Source organism: Alternaria viburni (assembly GCF_023758015.1).
Source record: "Alternaria viburni strain BMP 2772 chromosome Unknown scaffold_7, whole genome shotgun sequence".
Classification (NCBI taxonomy): Eukaryota; Fungi; Ascomycota; class Dothideomycetes; order Pleosporales; family Pleosporaceae; genus Alternaria; species Alternaria viburni.
This window is the reverse complement of record NW_026055776.1, coordinates 897,649-916,842: the sequence shown is the minus strand read 5'-3', so window position 1 is coordinate 916,842 and position 19,194 is coordinate 897,649. Positions and strand designations below refer to the sequence as shown.

Sequence of the window (19,194 nt, the reverse complement as noted above, 5' to 3'; positions counted from 1 at the left end):
TTTGATGCTGGTTCCCAGGTACCTACATAACGTTAGAAAGATGCGATGAATGCTCAACCTTGTGGAACGCTTGGAGAGTATAGGTCGGGGTAGTGTTCCAGGCAATACCAAAGAACTGCGAAAGACAAGATTAAATGCTTACTGCTTCATAGCGGGTTAGCTTGGCTCAACGATCATTCAGCATAGACTTACTCGGAAAGTGGATAGCCCTCCCACTTGGTCAAGTACTTTATGCCCTTCCCGAAGGGCGCGACGTCCCATTCATTTTGCCACTTTTCTGCTATGATACATTCCACGTCAAAAGTACCCGCCACTTCCTCATTATCTTCGGCAGGGCGTGATGACATTCTGGCGAAAGCCGTAGAGATGAATGAGGATGCAAGGTCCTGATTGGTTGAGAGCAGCGGGAGGACGCTGATACAAGGCGCAAGTCGAATTTTCCGACACGCGCCCGATCGCTGTAGTCGCTCAACACGCGATAAGAAGAGGCTGAGTTATTGCCGCGATTTGGCGAAAGGCGACTTGTTTGCGGTGGTGCAAGCAACAACGGCGTGAGGGTGCAGGTGAGGGCGCGGAGAGTAGCGTCTCGCTTACCTAATGCGGCATGGGCTCGTTCGCCCTGAGTGCTGGCTGGTGCTTTGTTGGTGGAGCAGCGACTCCTCGAGGCAGCGAGATAGCGCACCTGGACACTTCACCCGCCACGACGACCGGACTCTGCCTTTCTGCTTGCCCTGATACCCCAACGCTATCCAGGCCCTGCCCCCGAGACTCTCGCCGAATTAGCGACTGAGACGTGCAACCGCCGCCCACCTGCCACTTCTTCCCCACCTGCCTACCGCAACAATGGCGAACGACGAATATGACGTGAGTCCCCGTACGCCAGCAGCTGTGGGCTCTGCATACTGACTGTCGTGCCTGTAGTTCCTCTTCAAGGGTACCGCCTCCCCCCCCCGCCTTACTCGTCCTGGTCTCGTCGCCCGCTAACCCCCGCAGTGGTGCTCATCGGAGACTCAGGTGTCGGTAAATCCAACCTGTTGAGTCGATTCACGCGCAACGAGTTCAACCTCGACTCCAAGTCGACCATCGGCGTCGAATTCGCTACCCGCTCCATCCAAGTCGACGCAAAGACCATCAAGGCCCAGATCTGGGATACCGCAGGCCAGGAGCGGTACCGCGCCATCACCTCCGCATACTACCGTGGCGCTGTCGGCGCTCTGCTTGTCTACGACATCAGCAAGCACCAGACATACGAGAACGTGACGAGGTGGCTGAAGGAGCTGCGCGACCATGCCGACTCCAACATCGTCATCATGCTCGTCGGTAACAAGAGCGATTTGAGGCATCTGCGGGCAGTGCCAACAGAGGAGGCCAAGCAATTTGCGAGTACGTGTTCCATTCTATGACACTGGCAGTTGTCCAGATAGTCACTCAGAGACGACGTAAGCTGACACTTTCCAGGCGACAACAACCTCTCTTTCATCGAGACGTCCGCCTTGGACGCCAGCAACGTCGAGCTTGCTTTCCAGAACATTCTCACAGGTACGACCGTCTCACCAAACAGTACCCCGCAGTAAATGCAGTGGTCGGCGCAAAGTTTGGCGTCACAGTCTATAGCCCGGATAGACATGTGCTTACACCGCCACTTTCGTCGTGCCCTCTACGTTGAGTCACCAGTACGAACTGCTGCTAACACTACCCAGAAATCTACCGCATCGTCTCAAGCAAAGCCCTCGACCAAGGCGAAGGCAGCGGCCCAGTCCTCGGCAACGACCGCAAGGTGCTCGAGATTAGCAAGTCGGCCGACGCGGAGCAGAAGAAGGGATGCTGCTAGACGACGACGAAATCCACAAATACCCTTCACCTACAAACTGGTTGCGCCGGGTTACAACGCATGTTTTGGCGTGAGCAGCGAAGGGAGAAAGCTCGGATATAGCGAGCAGGACTACGATACAAATGTGCCTTACGTTTAACGCGCGGGAAACAACATGAGATGATGCAAATGCCCAAACTCGGCGTCCAGGAAGTCGCTCACTTTACGTCTGCTTTGTGTCTGTTCGGCTACAGGTGTCGGGGTCTCTGCTTGGTTTTGCATGCTGCGAGAAGCATCTCTTTTGTTCGGTTCGGGACTGGAGGCGATAATGCGAATAGTGGCTGTATGTATGGCGTGATTGCAATGTCAGCTCATGTTCAGATTATCTCATGTAGCCACCATGGTCGTTGATTGTACAATCGGAATGTCACGACGGGCTGACGCGTCAGCAGACTCCTGGAGCGGCGGTTGTATCACATGTGACGAAGTAGATCCACGGCTTAGTATCCCTCTGTCGGTCGTCTCGGCAAATCGAGCACTTGACCAGTGACTCGGCACGTAGATCGGTCCTTTGCGCATCTCCATCACCGTACCGAGCCACTCATCAAGATAATACATCACTCAGATCCCGGCCCCAAAAGTTCATCTAAGAACAACAAGTAGATTCGTAAATGCTCATGAAACGCCTATCCCCCTTCTTCCATTCATATCATTGGGCCGCCAAGTATCCTCCGCCTTCGTCCCAGGAGGCAAGTACTGCGAGCCCTGCTCAGAAGTCCTGCGATAGCTCGAACTGCCCGAATCATCATGTCTCTTCTCATCTCGTGACTCGTGAATACCCGGCATGGAGTACGTCCCTGGATCCTGCATGGACGACGGACTAGCCGTGAAAACAGGTCGCGACTTGACGTCTGTCGCCAAGGGAAGCAGTGAGCCGCTGTTCTTGGACTGTAGCGCCTTTGCGCGTTTATCTGCTTTCGCGGCGTCGTGCGTGCGGTCGTAGAGATATAGACCCACGAATGTGAGGACGAAGCCGAAGGCTTGCACTTTGGTCATGGGCTTACCGAACCAGACGACTGCGAAGACGATAACGAAGACGCGCTTGATCAGGCTGGCGACGGAGTAGGTGACGGGTGAGACCATGGATAGTAGCACGAAAGCTACGATGTTTTGCCCGAAATGGAAGGTGCCGTTGAACAGGAATTCTAGAATCAGCCGCCCGTGGTCCAGAGCTTCAGGGTGGTCTGATAGTTCAATGGAGGCGTCGTGCAGAAAGTCGAAGATGAGGGTGAATCCTTCGGACCAGAGCCAGAGTGGGAGCGTGAAGAGGAAGGCTAGACCGGAGGAGTAGCAGAGGAGGTTTAGTTTGTCTGGCTTGGTGAACTTGTTGGGTGGGAGGCCGTCTTTCTCAGCGGCTGCGGCGTCGTTGAAGATTTGCTTGGAGACGATGTTCTGTACGACGAAGAGGATGGCGCTGGCAAATGCGGACATCAGGCCGACCAGGTTCGCGTTGAAATCCGCCGAGCATGCCAGAATGACACCCAGAGTAAGTGGTATAAGGGAGAGGTATGTTGGGATCGAGTATTGAATCTTGAAGAAGATGCTGTACGCCATGACTGTCAGGAGCGGGGAGAGTCCCTTGATGGTGTGCACCAGCGACACAGGTATCCTCGACGTAGCATCGGCGCTGAGAATGTGTCCGCCAATCTGAAAGAGCGTCAGGGGCAGCGTAGCCATGATCAGTTCCCTGGACGGGCTGCGAATGCCGTACTTGAGGAAAGGCATCGTCTGCTTCAACCGCGGAAATTTCCTGGCGAACATGGCCATTATCAAGCACCAGCCAGATACGAAGGCGAATTGTACGGTCGTAAGGGTGATGGGCTTCGGTAGGGCGGTCAGGATGGCTTTGGAGGACATGTTGGTGAAGATGGAGGTCATGTACCACACGCCGCAGAGCACCTGCGTCTGTTAGCCATGGACCATGCAGAGACGTGCATGGCGCGACGTACAATGAGCTTGGGCGACAGCGGTGCCTTGAGCGCATCTGCGAGTTCATGCGCATTCTGGCTGACACTGCCCTTTCGCGTCCGTATTGTCCTGAAGGCCTCGGACAGGCTCTTCTGTCGCCCGTGTCTGTTCGAGGAGCCCGACGAGGAGCCATTCATGCCCCCGAACCTAGCCTCTTTGCGCGGATGCCACCTATCCCCTGGTACCGTGCTGCCATTTGTCTGCGCTGCATGACTGGGGCTGGCGGACCGCGACGAGCTGAGGCCGTAGATGTTGTCTTCCTCGGGCGTGGGGAGCAGATCGGGCTGGAAGGCGGGAAACTTGAAGGTAGCGTTGGGACTCGGGTCCCGCGCCAACGGAGGCGTCATGGCGACTGCGGGATGGAAGGGGGTTGGGGTGTCGTAGAACTATTCGTTACGCCATGGGGGCAGGAGAAGCGATGTTGCAGGCGACTTGGTGCTATATGCGCGGAACAGTGGCGCACTCCTTTGCTACACGCAAGAGCACGAGGGCGGCACAATCAGCGGTAGCGGTGGTGGGGTACCGTGGATCGTCGAGAAGGATTATTCCACGAAGCGTGGTGTTGAAGGCAAGCGTCGCAATAGATCCGTAATTAGCGGAGAATTGTCTGGTTAGTGACATACGCGTTCCGGGCGTCGTGCAGCCGACAGGGATAGCAAATCACCAGCCCTCGTCAGCCAAGCTCCGTTGATGACTTCGGGAACTACCATGCATTCCGCACCTGCTGTGTCGGGCAGAGATCTTCTGCACCGATAACGACGTTCCTGTTCAAAACCACCTCTTTCGCTCCTCATCATGTGTCGAGGCTTCGTGCAACCCCGAGTATGTCTGTTCCGATGAACCGGCCGTCGCTGCCGTACTTGTTCTGTGCTATCTTCCTCCTGCTGCAATTGGGTCATGCTGCGGAACATGGCCCGGTCGTAGCCCCACTACACCTAGTGAGCCGCCAGGAGAGTGCCTCCTTGATTTCCTTCAACGACACATGGCACGTCTTAGGGCCATTTCAGATTGGAACAAGAGGTACGTCATTGACCGTGGTGACGCGGAAACACCATGCCAACATCATATAGAAGCCACGTGGGGTGCCGATCCACTCGAATACTACGGCGGCTTCAGAAATCTCCAATATGACCCTGAGGCGACATTTCGAAGCTCATTGCCTACTAACGGAACCGCGTCATGGAACGTGACCCAAGCCGTACGAACTTTGAACGATGCTACATCAGCTAACGCTTCCTTGAGCGTGGCTTACTCCAACGTTGATTGGGACTTCCTCAAGGTCGTATACGGGTGGGCTGCTGTTCAATACCAGGCCTGGGCTCGTGGCGAACTCATCGTCGGCGGTAATGAGACTCAACATCTACTCTTGCATACGGACGCCATCCTGGAATACTGGGTGGATGACCAGCACTACTTTGGAGGAGACTATTACAGCTACCGCAACGCACCTCCTGTTCTTCATCTCAAGCCTGGCTCACACAGAATCGATCTTCGCCTAGCTCGCGATGTCAGGGCTTTTGGAGGCATTCTGGAGCCTACCATTGATGTTGTCGTTGACGTGCAAAAGGCCACAGGGTCTCTGGAACTTGCGAAACCTGGCATGCTAGTGTCTGATGTGGTCGACGGAAAGCTTGCTTCGTCGATTGGATCGGTATACTTAAGGAACACTGGGGAAGAGGATATCGAGGTCCTGAGCATTCAGCCCTCAGATGTGAGCTCGCACGTCTCTTTCGCCGGGTGGACAACGGGCGCCCAGTCATTGTTACGCGAAGATACTGATATTGCTGACCAGGACGACTCTAACACATACGAAGACTCGAGCATGCCCATCACTATTGTTTCTGGTCAAACGAGGCCCATCGTCTTGACAGCATCTCTCTCTACCAACAACGCCTCATCCTTGGATTACGACATCACGTACCAGTCCGTTGGTGGAACGCATCAGAACACCCTACATGTGTCTCAAAAGCTGAATCATATCGATCTCTACAGGCCTCACAAGGTCACATATCTCCACCCGGGCGGCATAGCTTCCTATGCTATGCTTCGGCCTCCGGCGAAGAACGCAACATGCCCATCGGGACAATCGAAGCTGCCTTTGTTGCTGCAACTGCACGGAGCTGGTCTTGAAGCGGAAAATGCCCAGGTTACTGGAGCTCTGGATCCCGTTTCTGGTATCTGTGCATGGGTGCTGTTCCCAACAGGTGTCACGCCGTGGTCCGGCGATGACTGGCATAATTGGGGCTTCGCCGACGTTGAAGCCGCAATAGCTGCAATTCCGACCTGGATCGCGGACAATCACTGGACCGGGTACGGTATCGATACAGACCGCTGGATAGTCTCGGGGCACTCCAACGGTGGGCAGGGTACTTGGTATGCCCTGACTCACCGACCAGATAAAGTACTCGCTGCAGCACCAGTTTCGGGCTACGCCAGTATTCAGGTGTACGTGCCATACCATTTGTGGCAGCCTGCAGATCCAGGACGTACAGCGGTCATCAGTGCCTCACTAAACAATTATCGACATGAAATGCTCATGCCTAACGCGCATGGAATTCCTGTTCAACAGCAGCACGGTGAGATTGACGACAACGTTCCGGCTTACAACGGCCGCCTACTTGCGGAGCAGCTGTATCGTACAGGAGTTAGTTCGGGAGTTACAGGAGCCAAAGCTAGTTACAACGAAGTAGCAGGGGCAAACCACTGGTTTGACGGGGTCATGACAACACCAGCATTGGTAGACTTCTACTACACCCAAGCTATGAACACAGATGTTTTACCCCGGAAAATGGAGCATTTTCTTATCATGGTCGGCGACCCTGGAGACATGGGGAGTAAGAACGGTATTCAGGTCAAAAAGCTAGAAGACCCAGGACGCTATGGCAAGGTCGGTGTTCAGGGACACATCATCAAGACCTCCAATGTAAAAGAGCTTGAGTTCAATACTGCCATTTGGGATGGGTCTGTGACTCTCGATGGGCACGAATTGAGCCTGGCAGAGGCAGCAGCGACCACGGACTCTTTTATCCGTGTTCACAAGACGGACGAAGGCTGGAACATCGGCTCACGTACTGCAGATTCCGCGCAGCCTGAAAGGAGTGGCCGACAACTGGGCTCCATGACTGCTATTCTTCGCACCCGTGGGCCGTTCACTATCAGGCACCCAGGCTCTAGCAATTCGTCGTACATTGCACTGCAGACTTCACGCAATCTACACCAGTACTTCCAAGCAGACGCCAACATCGTCTCTTCCACAGCAGACTCTGCAATTTCCAAATACACCAACAACGTTATCACTCTGGCTGTTGGCGCCAGTCTCAAAAAAAGTGAAAGCAATTTCCCGATTCAGTTTGGCGACTTTGGAATTACCATCCGCGACTACCGGGGGCAAGACCAAACATACAAGGAGGAAGCTAGAGGTGCGGCGTTCTTGCGACCACTATCAGACGAGCGTCTCGAGCTGGTATTGTGGGGTGCTGATGACGAGGGGTTGCGACAGGCATCCCGTATCGTTCCTCTGCTGGCAGGCGTCGGTCAACCCGATTTCGTTGTCTTTGGTGAGAGCGCAAAATGGAAGGGTATTGAGGGTGTCTTAGCGATGGGTTTCTTTGACTCTGATTGGAAGGTCACTCCCAGCAGTGTCATAGAAAGTGGGTAAGCGATGCGCAGGCCCAAGCTCGAAGAGGTGGCAGGTAGCTGCGGATATCAAAGGCTCACTATGTCTCATCAACTTTCAGTGTGGGAGTAAGGCTATACCAGCTTTGACATGAATGCAACGGGTGGAGATGTAGAGCGGGCCGATCTTGACAACTGCATCCTTGATTCCTCTTTCTAAAACAATCTTTCCGTTTGCTAAGGTGAAGACGAGTGCGACGCGTCCCGACGCGACGCGCCTTCCACCTGGGCACCTACTCCCGCTCACCTCGTCTCTTTCGGAAGCTTCTATTGTCACCACCCCGCTTCTCCCGCTTTCTTTACTCACCATCTTCTCGATCTCTTCCTTCTTCCCACGACTGTCGTCCTTTCCTTGCGACAACGCCCTCTGCGACCTACTGATTTATGTACATTTGAGCTGTTTCCTCGTCGCTTCTGCATCTACATTGGCCATTTACGTCGCCAAACGAGCTGCTCCGAGCCTCCGTTCTGCATATTATCTGCCCATTTGCCCAATAACCCCAGATTTGTTTCCAGCCGCCTTCAGAACCGCACTCTTCACCATATAGCCTGGACACGTCGGTAGCCTCTCGGATCTAAGTCATCTACCCACTCTTCCAAGCTCCGCTACTATGAGCTTCAACATAACTTCCGACGGGTCCCCCACACCCCGCAAGGGCCCCAACCGATTCTCCAAGGCCGGCGATCTCAGGATTGATACCTCGCCAGAGGTCCTGGGTCAGGCGGTAGGCAGCATGAGCCTGCACCAATACCCATATGCCTTCCAACGTGCGTTTGGCTCATCGTTGACTTGCAATACACAGGGCATGAAGCGACCACTCGGTTCTTCTACCCTGGGCAATCAAGCGCCTATGCTGCAGCAGCACGACTCATTCGACGGCTATAAGGTCAGTACAATCCAGCATTTGCAGCAGGCTCACCGTCGCGCCCTCTTACATCGACCAAGCTGACCTACCCAGAAGCCCAAGATGGGAGCTCACGAGGAGTCAGCCGTCATGGACTCGCTCTTGCAGCGCCTGAATGGACGCTCCCCTCCGCACGACCCGTATAGCTCCTCCAACGGATCGATCCCCATCACACCGGCCACCGACGACTTCGCATCTACCCCATCGACGGAGTTGGACGGCTCGATCATCCTCGTCGAGGCTTGCGAGCTACAAAAGCTTAAGCTAGAACTACAAGAGGCCCGCAACGAAGTCAACCGCGTCAACCAGGAAATGCATAGCCATCATGTGGCCCGGTCGACCATGGAGCACCTGAGCCAATCGTCAGAGGCTGATTATAGCTACCCGGGTGATGTCACTGAGCAGACTCTCACCAGCTTGCAGAACAAATTCAATGCTTCCACTCGGAGCAACTACGGTTGGGGCAATGAGCCTGCTCGCCCAGCCTATACCAGCAACAACAGCTTCGGCAACTCATACCAGCCCCAGGTGCAGCCTCAGCCCCAGCCTCAGGCCCGTCCACAACTCGCTCAGTCAGGCTATCGTCGCAATGGCTTCTTGAACGAGCCCACTCATTTCCCTCTCGACCAGAGCTTCCGCAGCAGCGGGATGTCCAACGGCTTCAATGCCGGTATGGGTAATGGCATGCCTAACCCCATGAACAACAACTTCAACGGTATGAACATGGGCATGGGAAATGGACTGAGTAATCCACCTAGCCGCCCTAGTTCGGCCTTCGATCCGAGTTACAATCAGTACGCTATGCCGCCCATGTATCCGATAGGCCACCCGGCTCCGATTGGTACAATGGCCAGCAGATTGTCGCCAGATGCGAACGAGTTCAACGTGGCCAATGACATGGGACCGTCTCCATGGAACTCTCAGGTAAGATGCCACTACTGCATGCAGAACCCCTACTTTTACTGACAAGACATAGGCTCCGAGTGAGGCGGGTACTTCACAGTACGTGCCCCCTGTTGAACCCATGAACTATCGTCGCCTGTTGGACCGAAACATGAGCTGCAACTGGAAGTACATCGTCGATAAGATCATCTGCAACAACGACCAGCAGGCTTCCATCTTCCTTCAGCAGAAGCTCAAAGTAGGCACACCGGAACAGAAGTATGAGATTGTGGAGGCGATCATCTCCCAAGCTTATGCATTGATGGTCAACCGCTTCGGCAACTTTCTTGTACAGCGTTGCTTTGAGCATGGTACGCACGATCAAGTCATCGCGATCGCCCAAGCCATTCGCGGCAATACTCTAGCCTTGAGCATGGATGCATTTGGCTGCCATGTCATCCAGAAGGCCTTCGACTGCGTCCCGGAAGAGTATAAAGCAACTATGGTGCATGAACTGCTTCGTCGTATCCCAGAGACTGTCATTCACCGTTACGCTTGCCACGTCTGGCAGAAGCTCTTTGAGCTCCGTTGGAGCGACTCTCCTCCCCAGATCATGCGCTACGTCAACGAAGCTTTACGAGGCATGTGGCACGAAGTTGCTTTGGGCGAGACGGGCAGCCTGGTCGTACAGAACATCTTCGAGAACTGCCTTGAGGAAGACAAGGTACGTGAAGGCGCTATCAATCCTTTCGGCTTCTACTAACTGGCATTAGCGTCCCTGCATCAACGAGGTGCTCGCCAGTATCGATGTCATCGCCCACGGTCAATTCGGCAACTGGTGCATCCAGCATATTTGCGAGCATGGTGCGCCCGCTGATCGTAGCCGAGCTATCGATCACATCCTTCGCTTCAGTACTGAGTACAGCATGGACCAGTATGCTTCCAAGGTCATCGAGAAGTGCCTGAAGATTGGTGGCAACGAGTTCCTGGACCGGTACCTGGACCGCGTATGCGAAGCTCGCCCCGACCGTCCACGCATGCCTCTCATTGATAGTAAGTCTGGAGCACCCTTGATCCGTGGACGATAGCTAACCTTGTCAAAGTTGCTGGTGATCAGTTCGGCAACTATCTTATCCAGTATGTCTTAACCAACAGTGGTACCCAGCATCGCGAGCTCGTTGGCGGCCACATCCGTAAGCACATGGTCTCTCTCCGCGGTTCCAAGTACGGCTCTCGCGTCGCCATGCTCTGCTGCAACCCTGCCCTTGCGACACGCCCAGGACCTCCGGCAGGCATGCTTCCCCGCTATGGCAACCCCGCACCGCGCCCCAGTTTTGGCGCATTCCGTTAAAGACGTATTTGCGCGTGTACATGTCTTTGTCCACATACGTATCGTTGGGTATTATCAGCCAGTGCACCGCTCGCTCGATCTCGAAGAAGGTATCGTGGATATGCCCAAAAGCTAAGATCAATGTCGAACAAATTGTCGAAGACCATTGGCTTAAAACGAAAGTACGCATTTCCTACAGTCAGTTGGAAAAGCATCGATTCCTGGACACGCCTTATCACGGACATGTTCTTTCTTGTTTATCCCAACACTTTCATCGGCCCTGAGATACTTAGTAGGATTATGGAGGCAAAAGCTGGAGAAGACGATATGGTGAACAATGAACTGGATTGTACCTACATACTTATCCTTCTTTCGGAAGCAGACTAATCACGAGGTAATACGGTTACGATAATGCTGTCATCGGATGTATGTATTCTTCGGTGGAAATAAGAAACAAGATGGCCTATTGCATGTATCACTGCTTCTGATGTGTTGGGAAGAGTTCGTGACTTTACCACAGTGATGGGAACTGATGAGTGAACATAAGAGACAGACGTTGCTACCCGTCTTGTCGTGGATGTCAACGTGCGGAGCCGCTCGGTGAATCCTGGAGTTTGTACGGGCTTCGGTGGCAACTCGGGCATGGCCGGGAAAGAGCTTGCACATGCCGGGAAGACGATAATCAGGGTTGGTGAAAACTGCGAGGTTTTTCATCAGGAAGCACAGAAACTCGCATAGTCTCATGTAGACGAGAAGGAAGGTTGGCCGCATATTTGCTGAGTCTGAACAGTGCGAGCGGCGAGCGGCAACTAAGAGATGCCGCTTCGGCACAGAATCCGAAGAGCATGCGACACGCGAGAACTTGCCGAGCAGGAACAAACCGGGGATGCATTGCTCACAAGCTTACAGAGCCTTACTTAGCGGCTGCCTGCATGTAGGTGTCAGGGTAGTGAATGCGTATGGGTGATGCATTTCTGATGGAACTGTTGCGAGGCAGAGCATCTTAAGGAGGGAGTCATGGTTCGCTGGGAGCGCATCCCAAAACGAGTTAAATGTTCCTACATCCAACGTAGAGCTGCAAGAAACGAACAGCAAAAGAAGTCCCCTCAAGGTATACTCACTCGATCATGCATCGGTGACCTGATCTCTCAGCGCACGATAATCGGCCCAGCCCTGGAGGAACGTAGGGCTAGGCAGGGCCTGCCGAAAGGGCCTTACCTCATCACTGCCCGCACATGTCAACGTGGGTCTAGCGGCGCCGGAAGTTCGGCGACGTCACCATGAGTTTTGAGCATTGCGTTATCTTTTAATAAGTCGCCGCGTGCGCCGTCATATTTTATTATACCCATTCAGACTCCATACACATACTCGTCCAACTCCCAACACTAAGCGTATACCTGACGCATAACTCTCGACAGCCGCCACATTCTCACGGCCGTCCATTATACACCCAAATTCCGAATCGGAGCAGTTTCTATCTAAGACAAGATGAAGGTTCTTACCAAAGAAGAGGAGGCAGCGCATTACAAGTGAGTGTTACAATCTAACGGCGATGGGAACTTTGTACTGATAGCTTCAAGTGCCACAATCAAGGGCGGCTCGATAGGTGGTGCCATTGGTACGGCGATAGGTGCTGCAGGCGTTATGGCTGCGAGCAGAAGATACCACTCCTTCCGAGCGCTCACAGTTCCTTTCCGGGCCTTTCTTGTGGCCTCAACAGGAACATTCATCGGTACGTATCTCTCTATCGCAGAATCCCGGAGTTCGGTTGCTAACAATGCTACCTCACAGCCGTCATCGCCGCCGACCGAGCCTCCGCAGCATACGACATCGAACACACACCCGAGAAGAAGCGCCAAGTCGAGCGAGAGAAGGAGCGCGAGGCACTCTACGAACAAAACAAGACCGCTCTCCAGCGCGCCAAAGCCTGGGCGACCGAAAACCGATACCCGATTCTCTTTGGTTTCTGGGTCGTCTCCATGGCTGGATCATGGCACATGGTCAACCGCAACCCATACCTGAGCGGATCACAAAAGCTAGTGCAGGCGCGTATGTACGCACAGGGCGGCACACTGGCAGCGCTGCTAGGCAGTTTTGCGATTGAAGGTGCGGACGCGGCCAAGGGTCAGGGAAGATGGGAGACAATTAGGGTTATCGACCCAAACGATCCCGAGCATAAGCATGTCATCGAGAAGAAGATTCACCACGAGAGATATGCTGGAGAGGACCAGTGGAGAGGTATGTCAAAGTCGTGAAGTTGGATGTGGGAATAGCTAGCTGACTTGATGATACAGAAATGGTAGAGGCTGAGGAGCAACGCGAGAAGGAGCGCAAGGCTGCTGCTGCGGACAAGGAGCACAAAGCTAAGCAGCATGCTGATGCTGCTAACAAGAAGGAGAAGAAGGCCGAGAAGGAGGAAGAGCAGAACAAGAACAAGGCTTAGGCGTGGATTGAGTTGGTGTTCTACACTATCCTATCACGACCTCGAATACCTCCGACCCAACCTTCAACCTCTCGATTCGCGCTCGATACGGACTCCGCGTTGTCTTTCCAACATCTTCGTCCTCATTTCCCGGCGTTTGGATGCAAAATACTCTACGACCCTGACCTTGTACCTGTTATATCTGTACGACTAGGTTGTGTTCAGGCAGCTGGATTTTAATGCGTTGTATGTACATATGAGCGCAGTTTAGCGCATCTACGAAAACCACATCCTTATGCTACAACATTTCATTACGCCATAATGCTGTCTAATTACGCGTTTACATGTCAGAGCTATGTCAAATTTCTTTTTGTAAACTCTCCCACCCCGCACGTGTCGGGCGTATGAATCTCAGGGTCCATCATGACGTCTGCGCTCCTAAGTTGGTGCATCAAGCACGTCACATGCTTTCGCGACGAAGCTAGCAGGTGCATACATGTTGTGAGACTTTCTCTTCTCTGATGGTATCTTTGAGTTTGATTACTACCGAGATCACAATATCTTCTTTTCACCATCGCGTCTTGGCCAGCATTGAGAAATCGTCTTTTCGCGTACAACTCACACCAGCAGCTTCGATTCTAATAAGCAAAACGAAGAAATGAGTCCATCAGACGTGTCACGGATGCTGGAAACGATATCACAGAAGCTCGTACCCAACACCAATCTCGTCCATCCACCCAAGAAAGCGCAGGATGCACAACTCACGGCGACAATCGCAGACCTACATGTCCACCCGACCATCGAAGCACTGCTACACATCCTCAACCATGACTTGGAATCTGCACACTTTCTAGTGCGGCACATGCAGGCTCCGCCAGCTGTGGAGGGGATGCTACTACACGGTATTTTGCACCGCGCGGAGGGCGACTTCAACAACGCAAGAGCCTGGATAAGCGACGTCGCAGACGCATGTGAAGGCTATCAACCCAAACACAAAGAAGATGGTCAGAAATTGGATGCCGAAGTCGCGAAGCAAGTTGGCAGCAACTCTTCCATCTCGTCTTCTCTGATCGAATTTGTCTATGGCGATGAGGAGCCTAAGAGTCTGATCGACGCTGTTGAGGAGTTCCGAGGCAAGAAGAAGAGTGAAAGGACGGATGACGAGGACGGCATTGAAAAGAGAATTAGAGACGAGGCGGAGAAGGTGCTGGAGTGGTGCAAGAAGAAATTTGGAGATGGGGTGTGGGAGGATGCGACGAAGGCTTGGGTCAAGAACAGCGAGGAAATTAGCAAGATCAGTGGGGATATGGTTAGTGGTGGTAAGGGACATAGGGAATTCTGAGACTAGAGATGGTGTTGGCGGTGTCATAGCACGCGTAGTGGGGGTTGAATTATTCTTGTTACTAGAACGCCTGCGCTGTTGAGCGAAGACATCTAGAGCGATCCTTACGGCGATCTCCCAGATTTCGGTAGCTTATCGGCACCTGTTCTAAGGACACGTTTATCTTCAGGAACGTCCTGTCAAGCGACCCAGTGATAGTACCGTGAAAGCGATGCCAAGACGTGATAATTTGTTCCTGCCCACGATCGCAACGTGCATCCCCACTACCGCGCTCAACCATGGTTCAGATCGCCGTCCTCGGGGCAACAGCACGTGAGAGAGGCAGCAGGAATGGGTGTCTCAAAGCCTGTATACAAACAGAGGGCATGATGCAGGCGACCGTCATCTGTACGGCAGCAACCACCGCCTGGGCTTAAGCGAGGATCAGGGCCAGGGTGCAGCGGCGAATGGGCGTCGACGCTCCAGAAGCGGTCGGCCTGTGACATCAACGGCCAGCTTTCACCCCTAACAACGCCATTATTCTTCCCGCACCACGTGCAGCTCTCGGCTGGACTGTACACCAAGCAATCATGGCCGACGATTCCCTCAAAGTGAATGGCCAGGGCCGTCCCAGCAACGTCAAACACCACACGTCCCCCTCGCTCATGATGAACGCCCACTTTGCCGGCGTCGGCGACAATGTCGACAAAAGTGCCTACGAACATGGCATCCAGGTCATCGACGAGGACAAGATGTTCAAGTATGTCTTCTCCGCGTGCAGGCAATTGGGCAGAGGGGCAGTAGGCTAATGGGTTCTCGCCATGTAGCACAAACGTCTCTACATATCTCAACATCGAGAAGGTTATCCCCGCCGGCTTCAACTACCACCTCATATCCGTCTTTGGCTCGCAGTCTACCGGAAAGTCGACGCTGCTCAACTACCTCTTCGGCACCCAGTTCGGCGTCATGTCCGAGCAGGAGCGCCGCCAGACAACAAAGGGAATCTGGATGAGCAAGAACAAGCGCGAGGAGGGCGGCTCCAATATGGCTGAGAACATCCTCGTTATGGATGTTGAGGGTACAGATGGTCGAGAGCGAGGCGAAGACCAGGACTTTGAGCGCAAGAGCGCCCTGTTCGCGCTTGCCACGAGCGAGGTCCTCATCGTCAACATCTGGGAACACCAAGTCGGACTGTACCAGGGTGCCAACATGGGCCTGCTCAAGACTGTGTTCGAAGTCAACTTACAACTTTTCGTCAAAGACAGCCAGTAAGTATATCGGCTGCTCTGGGGTTCTCACATGCTGACGATTACTAGATCCACTCCCAGATCCCTCTTATTCTTCGTCATCCGCGACCACCTCGGCACGACACCCCTCAAGAACCTACAGAACACCTTAATACAAGACCTCTCCAAACTATGGTCGACCATCTCAAAACCCAATGGCCTCGAGAACTCGCGGATAGAAGACTACTTCGACTTCGCCTTCGTTGCCCTCCCACACAAGATCCTACAGCCAGAGAAGTTTGAGGAGGCAGTCACACAGCTTAGCAGGCGGTTCAAGGAAGGGTACAATGACCCGAGGAAGAGCGGACTTATCGACGAGGCGACGGCACCCATCTTCCTACCCCAATACCACCGACGGATTCCCGCAGACGGTTTCTCGGCATACGCGGAGGGTGTATGGGATCAGATTGTCAACAACAAGGACTTGGATCTGCCTACACAGCAAGAGCTGTTGGCACAGTTCCGCTGTGACGAGATCTCGAGGGAAGTCCTGGTTGCTTTCGACGAGAAGATCACACCACTGGAGGACCAACAAGCTGAGCATGCTCGGACAGGCCAGCTTTCTGTCATTGCCGACCTCGGTCCTGCGATGAGCGCTGCACGAACCAAGGTCTTCAAAGACTTCGACACGAACGCGAGCCGATACCACAAGGGCGTCTACAAGCGGAAGCAGGCAGAACTCGAGGGCAAAGTGGATACACGGTTGAAGGCACTGTTCCAGAAGCAACTCACGGCTGCTCACAAGTCTGGAGTGGAGTCCTTCAGCGAAGCCGTCAGCGCGGCGGTGAAGAGCGGTCAGAAGAAGGGAACATACGACTTCGCACAGATTGTCGATTCGGAGAAGAAGCAAGCACTTGCCAAGTTTGAAGAGGGTGCGAAGGCCATGGCCATCGAAGGCGCGGCCTGGAGCAGTCACGAGAACGAGTTGAAGATTTACAAGAAGGACCTCGATGACGTCTCCGGCCGTCTGCGAAAGGAGGAGATGAGGCGTCTGGCCACACGAATTGAGCGCTGGGTACGATCAAGACTAGACGAGTCTGTCGGTCTGGAATTCAACAAGCTCGGATCCGGTCGAGGCGGTTCTGGCGCGCCCGAGCATGGCGAGCGACCACCAACAGAGAAGGATCTCTGGGACCGTGTCTGGACTATCTTCACCGACACTGTTTCGAGCGCCGAGAAGCGATTCACCGACCGCGCATCCAGCTTCGACGCTAGCCCCGAAGAAGTTGAGGTCGGTCTGTGGAGGTTACGGCGGAAGTCGTGGGCTGTGCTCCGCGCGAAGATTGACGAAGAAGTCATGGAGGGCAACATTCTCTTGAAGCTGAGAGAGAACTTTGAAGACAAGTTCCGCTATGACGAGCATGGCGTCCCGAGAATATGGCGACCTACAGATGACATTGAGGGCGTCTACACCAAGGCCCGCGAGTCGACGATCACCGTTATCCCACTCCTTGCCCGTTTCAAGCTGGCGAAGACATCAAGCCCTCCACCGCTCGATGCATGGATCGGCGAAGCTCCCGCTTCAGCAACCGCTGCGGATGAAGACGATCTGACACCCATCGGTGGCTTAGACGACGAAGAGGGCAAAACCCTGGAAGAGGAGATGACCATTCTCTCTGACGCCAAGCAAGCCGATCTCCTGATCCGCTTCAAGAAGACCGCAGATGGTGTGTATGTGGAAGCTAAGCGTAGCGCGATTGGCGGTATCACGCAAGTTCCGTTGTACTTCTACGGTCTCCTCCTTGCGCTGGGTTGGAACGAAATCGTAGCTGGTAAGTCTCAAAGTCGTCTCTGCTTTCCGTTACCTATATACTGACCTTTCTCAGTCCTCCGCAACCCAGTATACTTCATCTTCCTCATCCTCCTCGCCGTCGGCGCCTACGTAACCTACACCCTCAACCTATGGGGCCCCATGGCACGCATGGCCAACGCCGCCTCCACACAAGGTCTTGAAGTCGGCAAGGAGCGTCTTCGCGCTTTCCTCGAGAGCTCGGATACTGGCCGCCAAGCCATGGCCATGAGCGGCGGTATGAATGAGACTAGGAGACACGAGGATGTCAGGATGGACAGGCTGAATGGCGATGGCAAGAAGAGCAGAGCCGAGGAGGAGGACCTCGACGATATTTGAGTGTGTCGTTGCGACTAGTTGGCTCGTTTGGGTAGATGCTGGATAGCGTAGGATACGAAAAAGGGATTGTATGGCATTGATAAGGTGCGTTTGAGCATTCTGTTGATAGAATCCTAGTTGTTGGGACGGCTTTGTCGAAGTGCGAAACTGGATAGATGAGTCGAATGCTCCATGTCGATGCGCGCGATTGGGTATGTGAATGCTGCGGTGGTGATGATGATGATCGTCAGCAGTACAGGCGGTTCCGCGGTTCAAACTCTGCGCTACCGGTGTATATAAACCACCTTTCTGGTCGTGCTCTCTTGTCCTCATACTCTCTAAAAGTTTTCATCTTTTATCACCAAAACATCGCCAATGGCGATGTATGTGGACTTGGAGACCATCGCTGGTTTTTTTCTCTCCAAAAACGATGTCAACAATGTCTCATGGCTTCTCTTGCCCAATCTTCCGAGCACTCTCCATCACAAAAGAAATCCAGCTGCGAGTGTCTCATGTTCTCGGGCTCGGTCTCAAAGACACTACTATTCAAATATTGCCTGTGGCTACATATGTGTTTGGCCTTCCCTTCTCCAGCGAGAGCGACATATCTTCCTAAATACACCATCGCCGCTAACATGTCGACTTTGGCCTGCACCACCCCAAACATACGTTCAAGTCGGAAATACCGAAGCTACTAAACATCGACACAATGACCCCATGTGCTGGCGTTCGGATTCAAAAATTCAAGGCATCGAGACATGAGCGACGAGTACCGATACTACGGTCTCCATGACCCTCCTCTCGCCGAATAGCGCAACGAGTACTTAAACGCTTTGCGCAATTGCTGGAGTTGGTTGATTACTCCTCCGTCCACCTTGCTGAAACGAAAGCTTGGAACCAAAACAACATGTTCCACAACCCATGGAGTTTGTCTAAAAGCATGGCAAAACAACCAATGATTGTGGCGTCGTCCCGTTCCTTTCAACATTCCAGAGCCGCGATGTTATCGCATCGGGCCAAATACAAGTCCATGTCTCCACATGGGTGCTGTCGCCTCGCCTCGCCTGTGCCAAACACGAAAACATGTTCGATATGCGACCGATGGAATCGAGCGGGCGGACGAAACAAAACGATTCGAAGAGTATCACAAATCACGAAACCTACCAAAAAGATTTGGCCCAACACCCATGTGGGCGGAATGTTACCAATTGCATTCACCGATTCAAGATACGAGACTTTTGCGGCAAATCAGGCACTCGAACGATAACAGGTATCAGTATAAATACACCTCTTTTCTTGACGGATTTGCAACGATATATCCTCTCTTTTTCAACTTAAAAGAGTAGATGGAGATCGTCATGGAGAGGTGCTGTCTGGACTCAAAAATCTCGAAATTACATTCATGGCTCGCTCTGCGCTGTCTGGATT

The 19,194-nt window shown here is 53.5% G+C and overlaps 7 protein-coding genes across 7 annotated transcripts; 6 read left to right on the top strand and 1 right to left on the bottom strand.

Annotated features, from left to right (window-relative positions):
• Positions 1 to 843: 843 nt before the first annotated feature.
• On the top strand, positions 844 to 1,831 carry RAB11B (Ras- protein Rab-11B; the record flags this gene model as incomplete). The annotated part of the gene is made up of 5 exons (XM_049353160.1): positions 844 to 864; positions 922 to 934; positions 994 to 1,383; positions 1,459 to 1,539; positions 1,701 to 1,831. 5 exons carry the CDS (start codon positions 844 to 846, stop codon positions 1,829 to 1,831), a joined length of 636 nt encoding a protein of 211 aa, XP_049212539.1.
• Positions 1,832 to 2,485: 654 nt separating this feature from the next.
• On the bottom strand, positions 2,486 to 4,185 carry J4E79_004272 (uncharacterized protein; the record flags this gene model as incomplete). The annotated part of the gene is made up of 2 exons (XM_049353159.1): positions 2,486 to 3,769; positions 3,820 to 4,185. The coding sequence occupies 2 exons, from the start codon at positions 4,183 to 4,185 to the stop codon at positions 2,486 to 2,488; spliced, it is 1,650 nt and encodes a 549-aa protein (XP_049212538.1).
• A 489-nt stretch (positions 4,186 to 4,674) lies between these two features.
• J4E79_004271 (uncharacterized protein) lies at positions 4,675 to 7,496 on the top strand (the record flags this gene model as incomplete). The annotated part of the gene is made up of 2 exons (XM_049353158.1): positions 4,675 to 4,858; positions 4,909 to 7,496. 2 exons carry the CDS (start codon positions 4,675 to 4,677, stop codon positions 7,494 to 7,496), a joined length of 2,772 nt encoding a protein of 923 aa, XP_049212537.1.
• A 628-nt stretch (positions 7,497 to 8,124) lies between these two features.
• J4E79_004270 (uncharacterized protein) lies at positions 8,125 to 10,651 on the top strand (the record flags this gene model as incomplete). The annotated part of the gene is made up of 5 exons (XM_049353157.1): positions 8,125 to 8,400; positions 8,473 to 9,342; positions 9,395 to 10,024; positions 10,074 to 10,353; positions 10,404 to 10,651. The coding sequence occupies 5 exons, from the start codon at positions 8,125 to 8,127 to the stop codon at positions 10,649 to 10,651; spliced, it is 2,304 nt and encodes a 767-aa protein (XP_049212536.1).
• A 1,467-nt stretch (positions 10,652 to 12,118) lies between these two features.
• On the top strand, positions 12,119 to 13,073 carry J4E79_004269 (uncharacterized protein; the record flags this gene model as incomplete). Its single annotated transcript, XM_049353156.1, has 4 exons — positions 12,119 to 12,159; positions 12,211 to 12,362; positions 12,422 to 12,868; positions 12,925 to 13,073. 4 exons carry the CDS (start codon positions 12,119 to 12,121, stop codon positions 13,071 to 13,073), a joined length of 789 nt encoding a protein of 262 aa, XP_049212535.1.
• A 637-nt stretch (positions 13,074 to 13,710) lies between these two features.
• On the top strand, positions 13,711 to 14,394 carry J4E79_004268 (uncharacterized protein; the record flags this gene model as incomplete). The annotated part of the gene is made up of 1 exon (XM_049353155.1): positions 13,711 to 14,394. One exon carries the CDS (start codon positions 13,711 to 13,713, stop codon positions 14,392 to 14,394), a length of 684 nt encoding a protein of 227 aa, XP_049212534.1.
• A 569-nt stretch (positions 14,395 to 14,963) lies between these two features.
• Positions 14,964 to 17,787, top strand: SEY1 (Dynamin-like GTPase that mediates homotypic ER fusion; the record flags this gene model as incomplete). Its single annotated transcript, XM_049353154.1, has 4 exons — positions 14,964 to 15,133; positions 15,201 to 15,641; positions 15,690 to 17,431; positions 17,486 to 17,787. 4 exons carry the CDS (start codon positions 14,964 to 14,966, stop codon positions 17,785 to 17,787), a joined length of 2,655 nt encoding a protein of 884 aa, XP_049212533.1.
• Between the last annotated feature and the right edge of the window lie 1,407 nt (positions 17,788 to 19,194).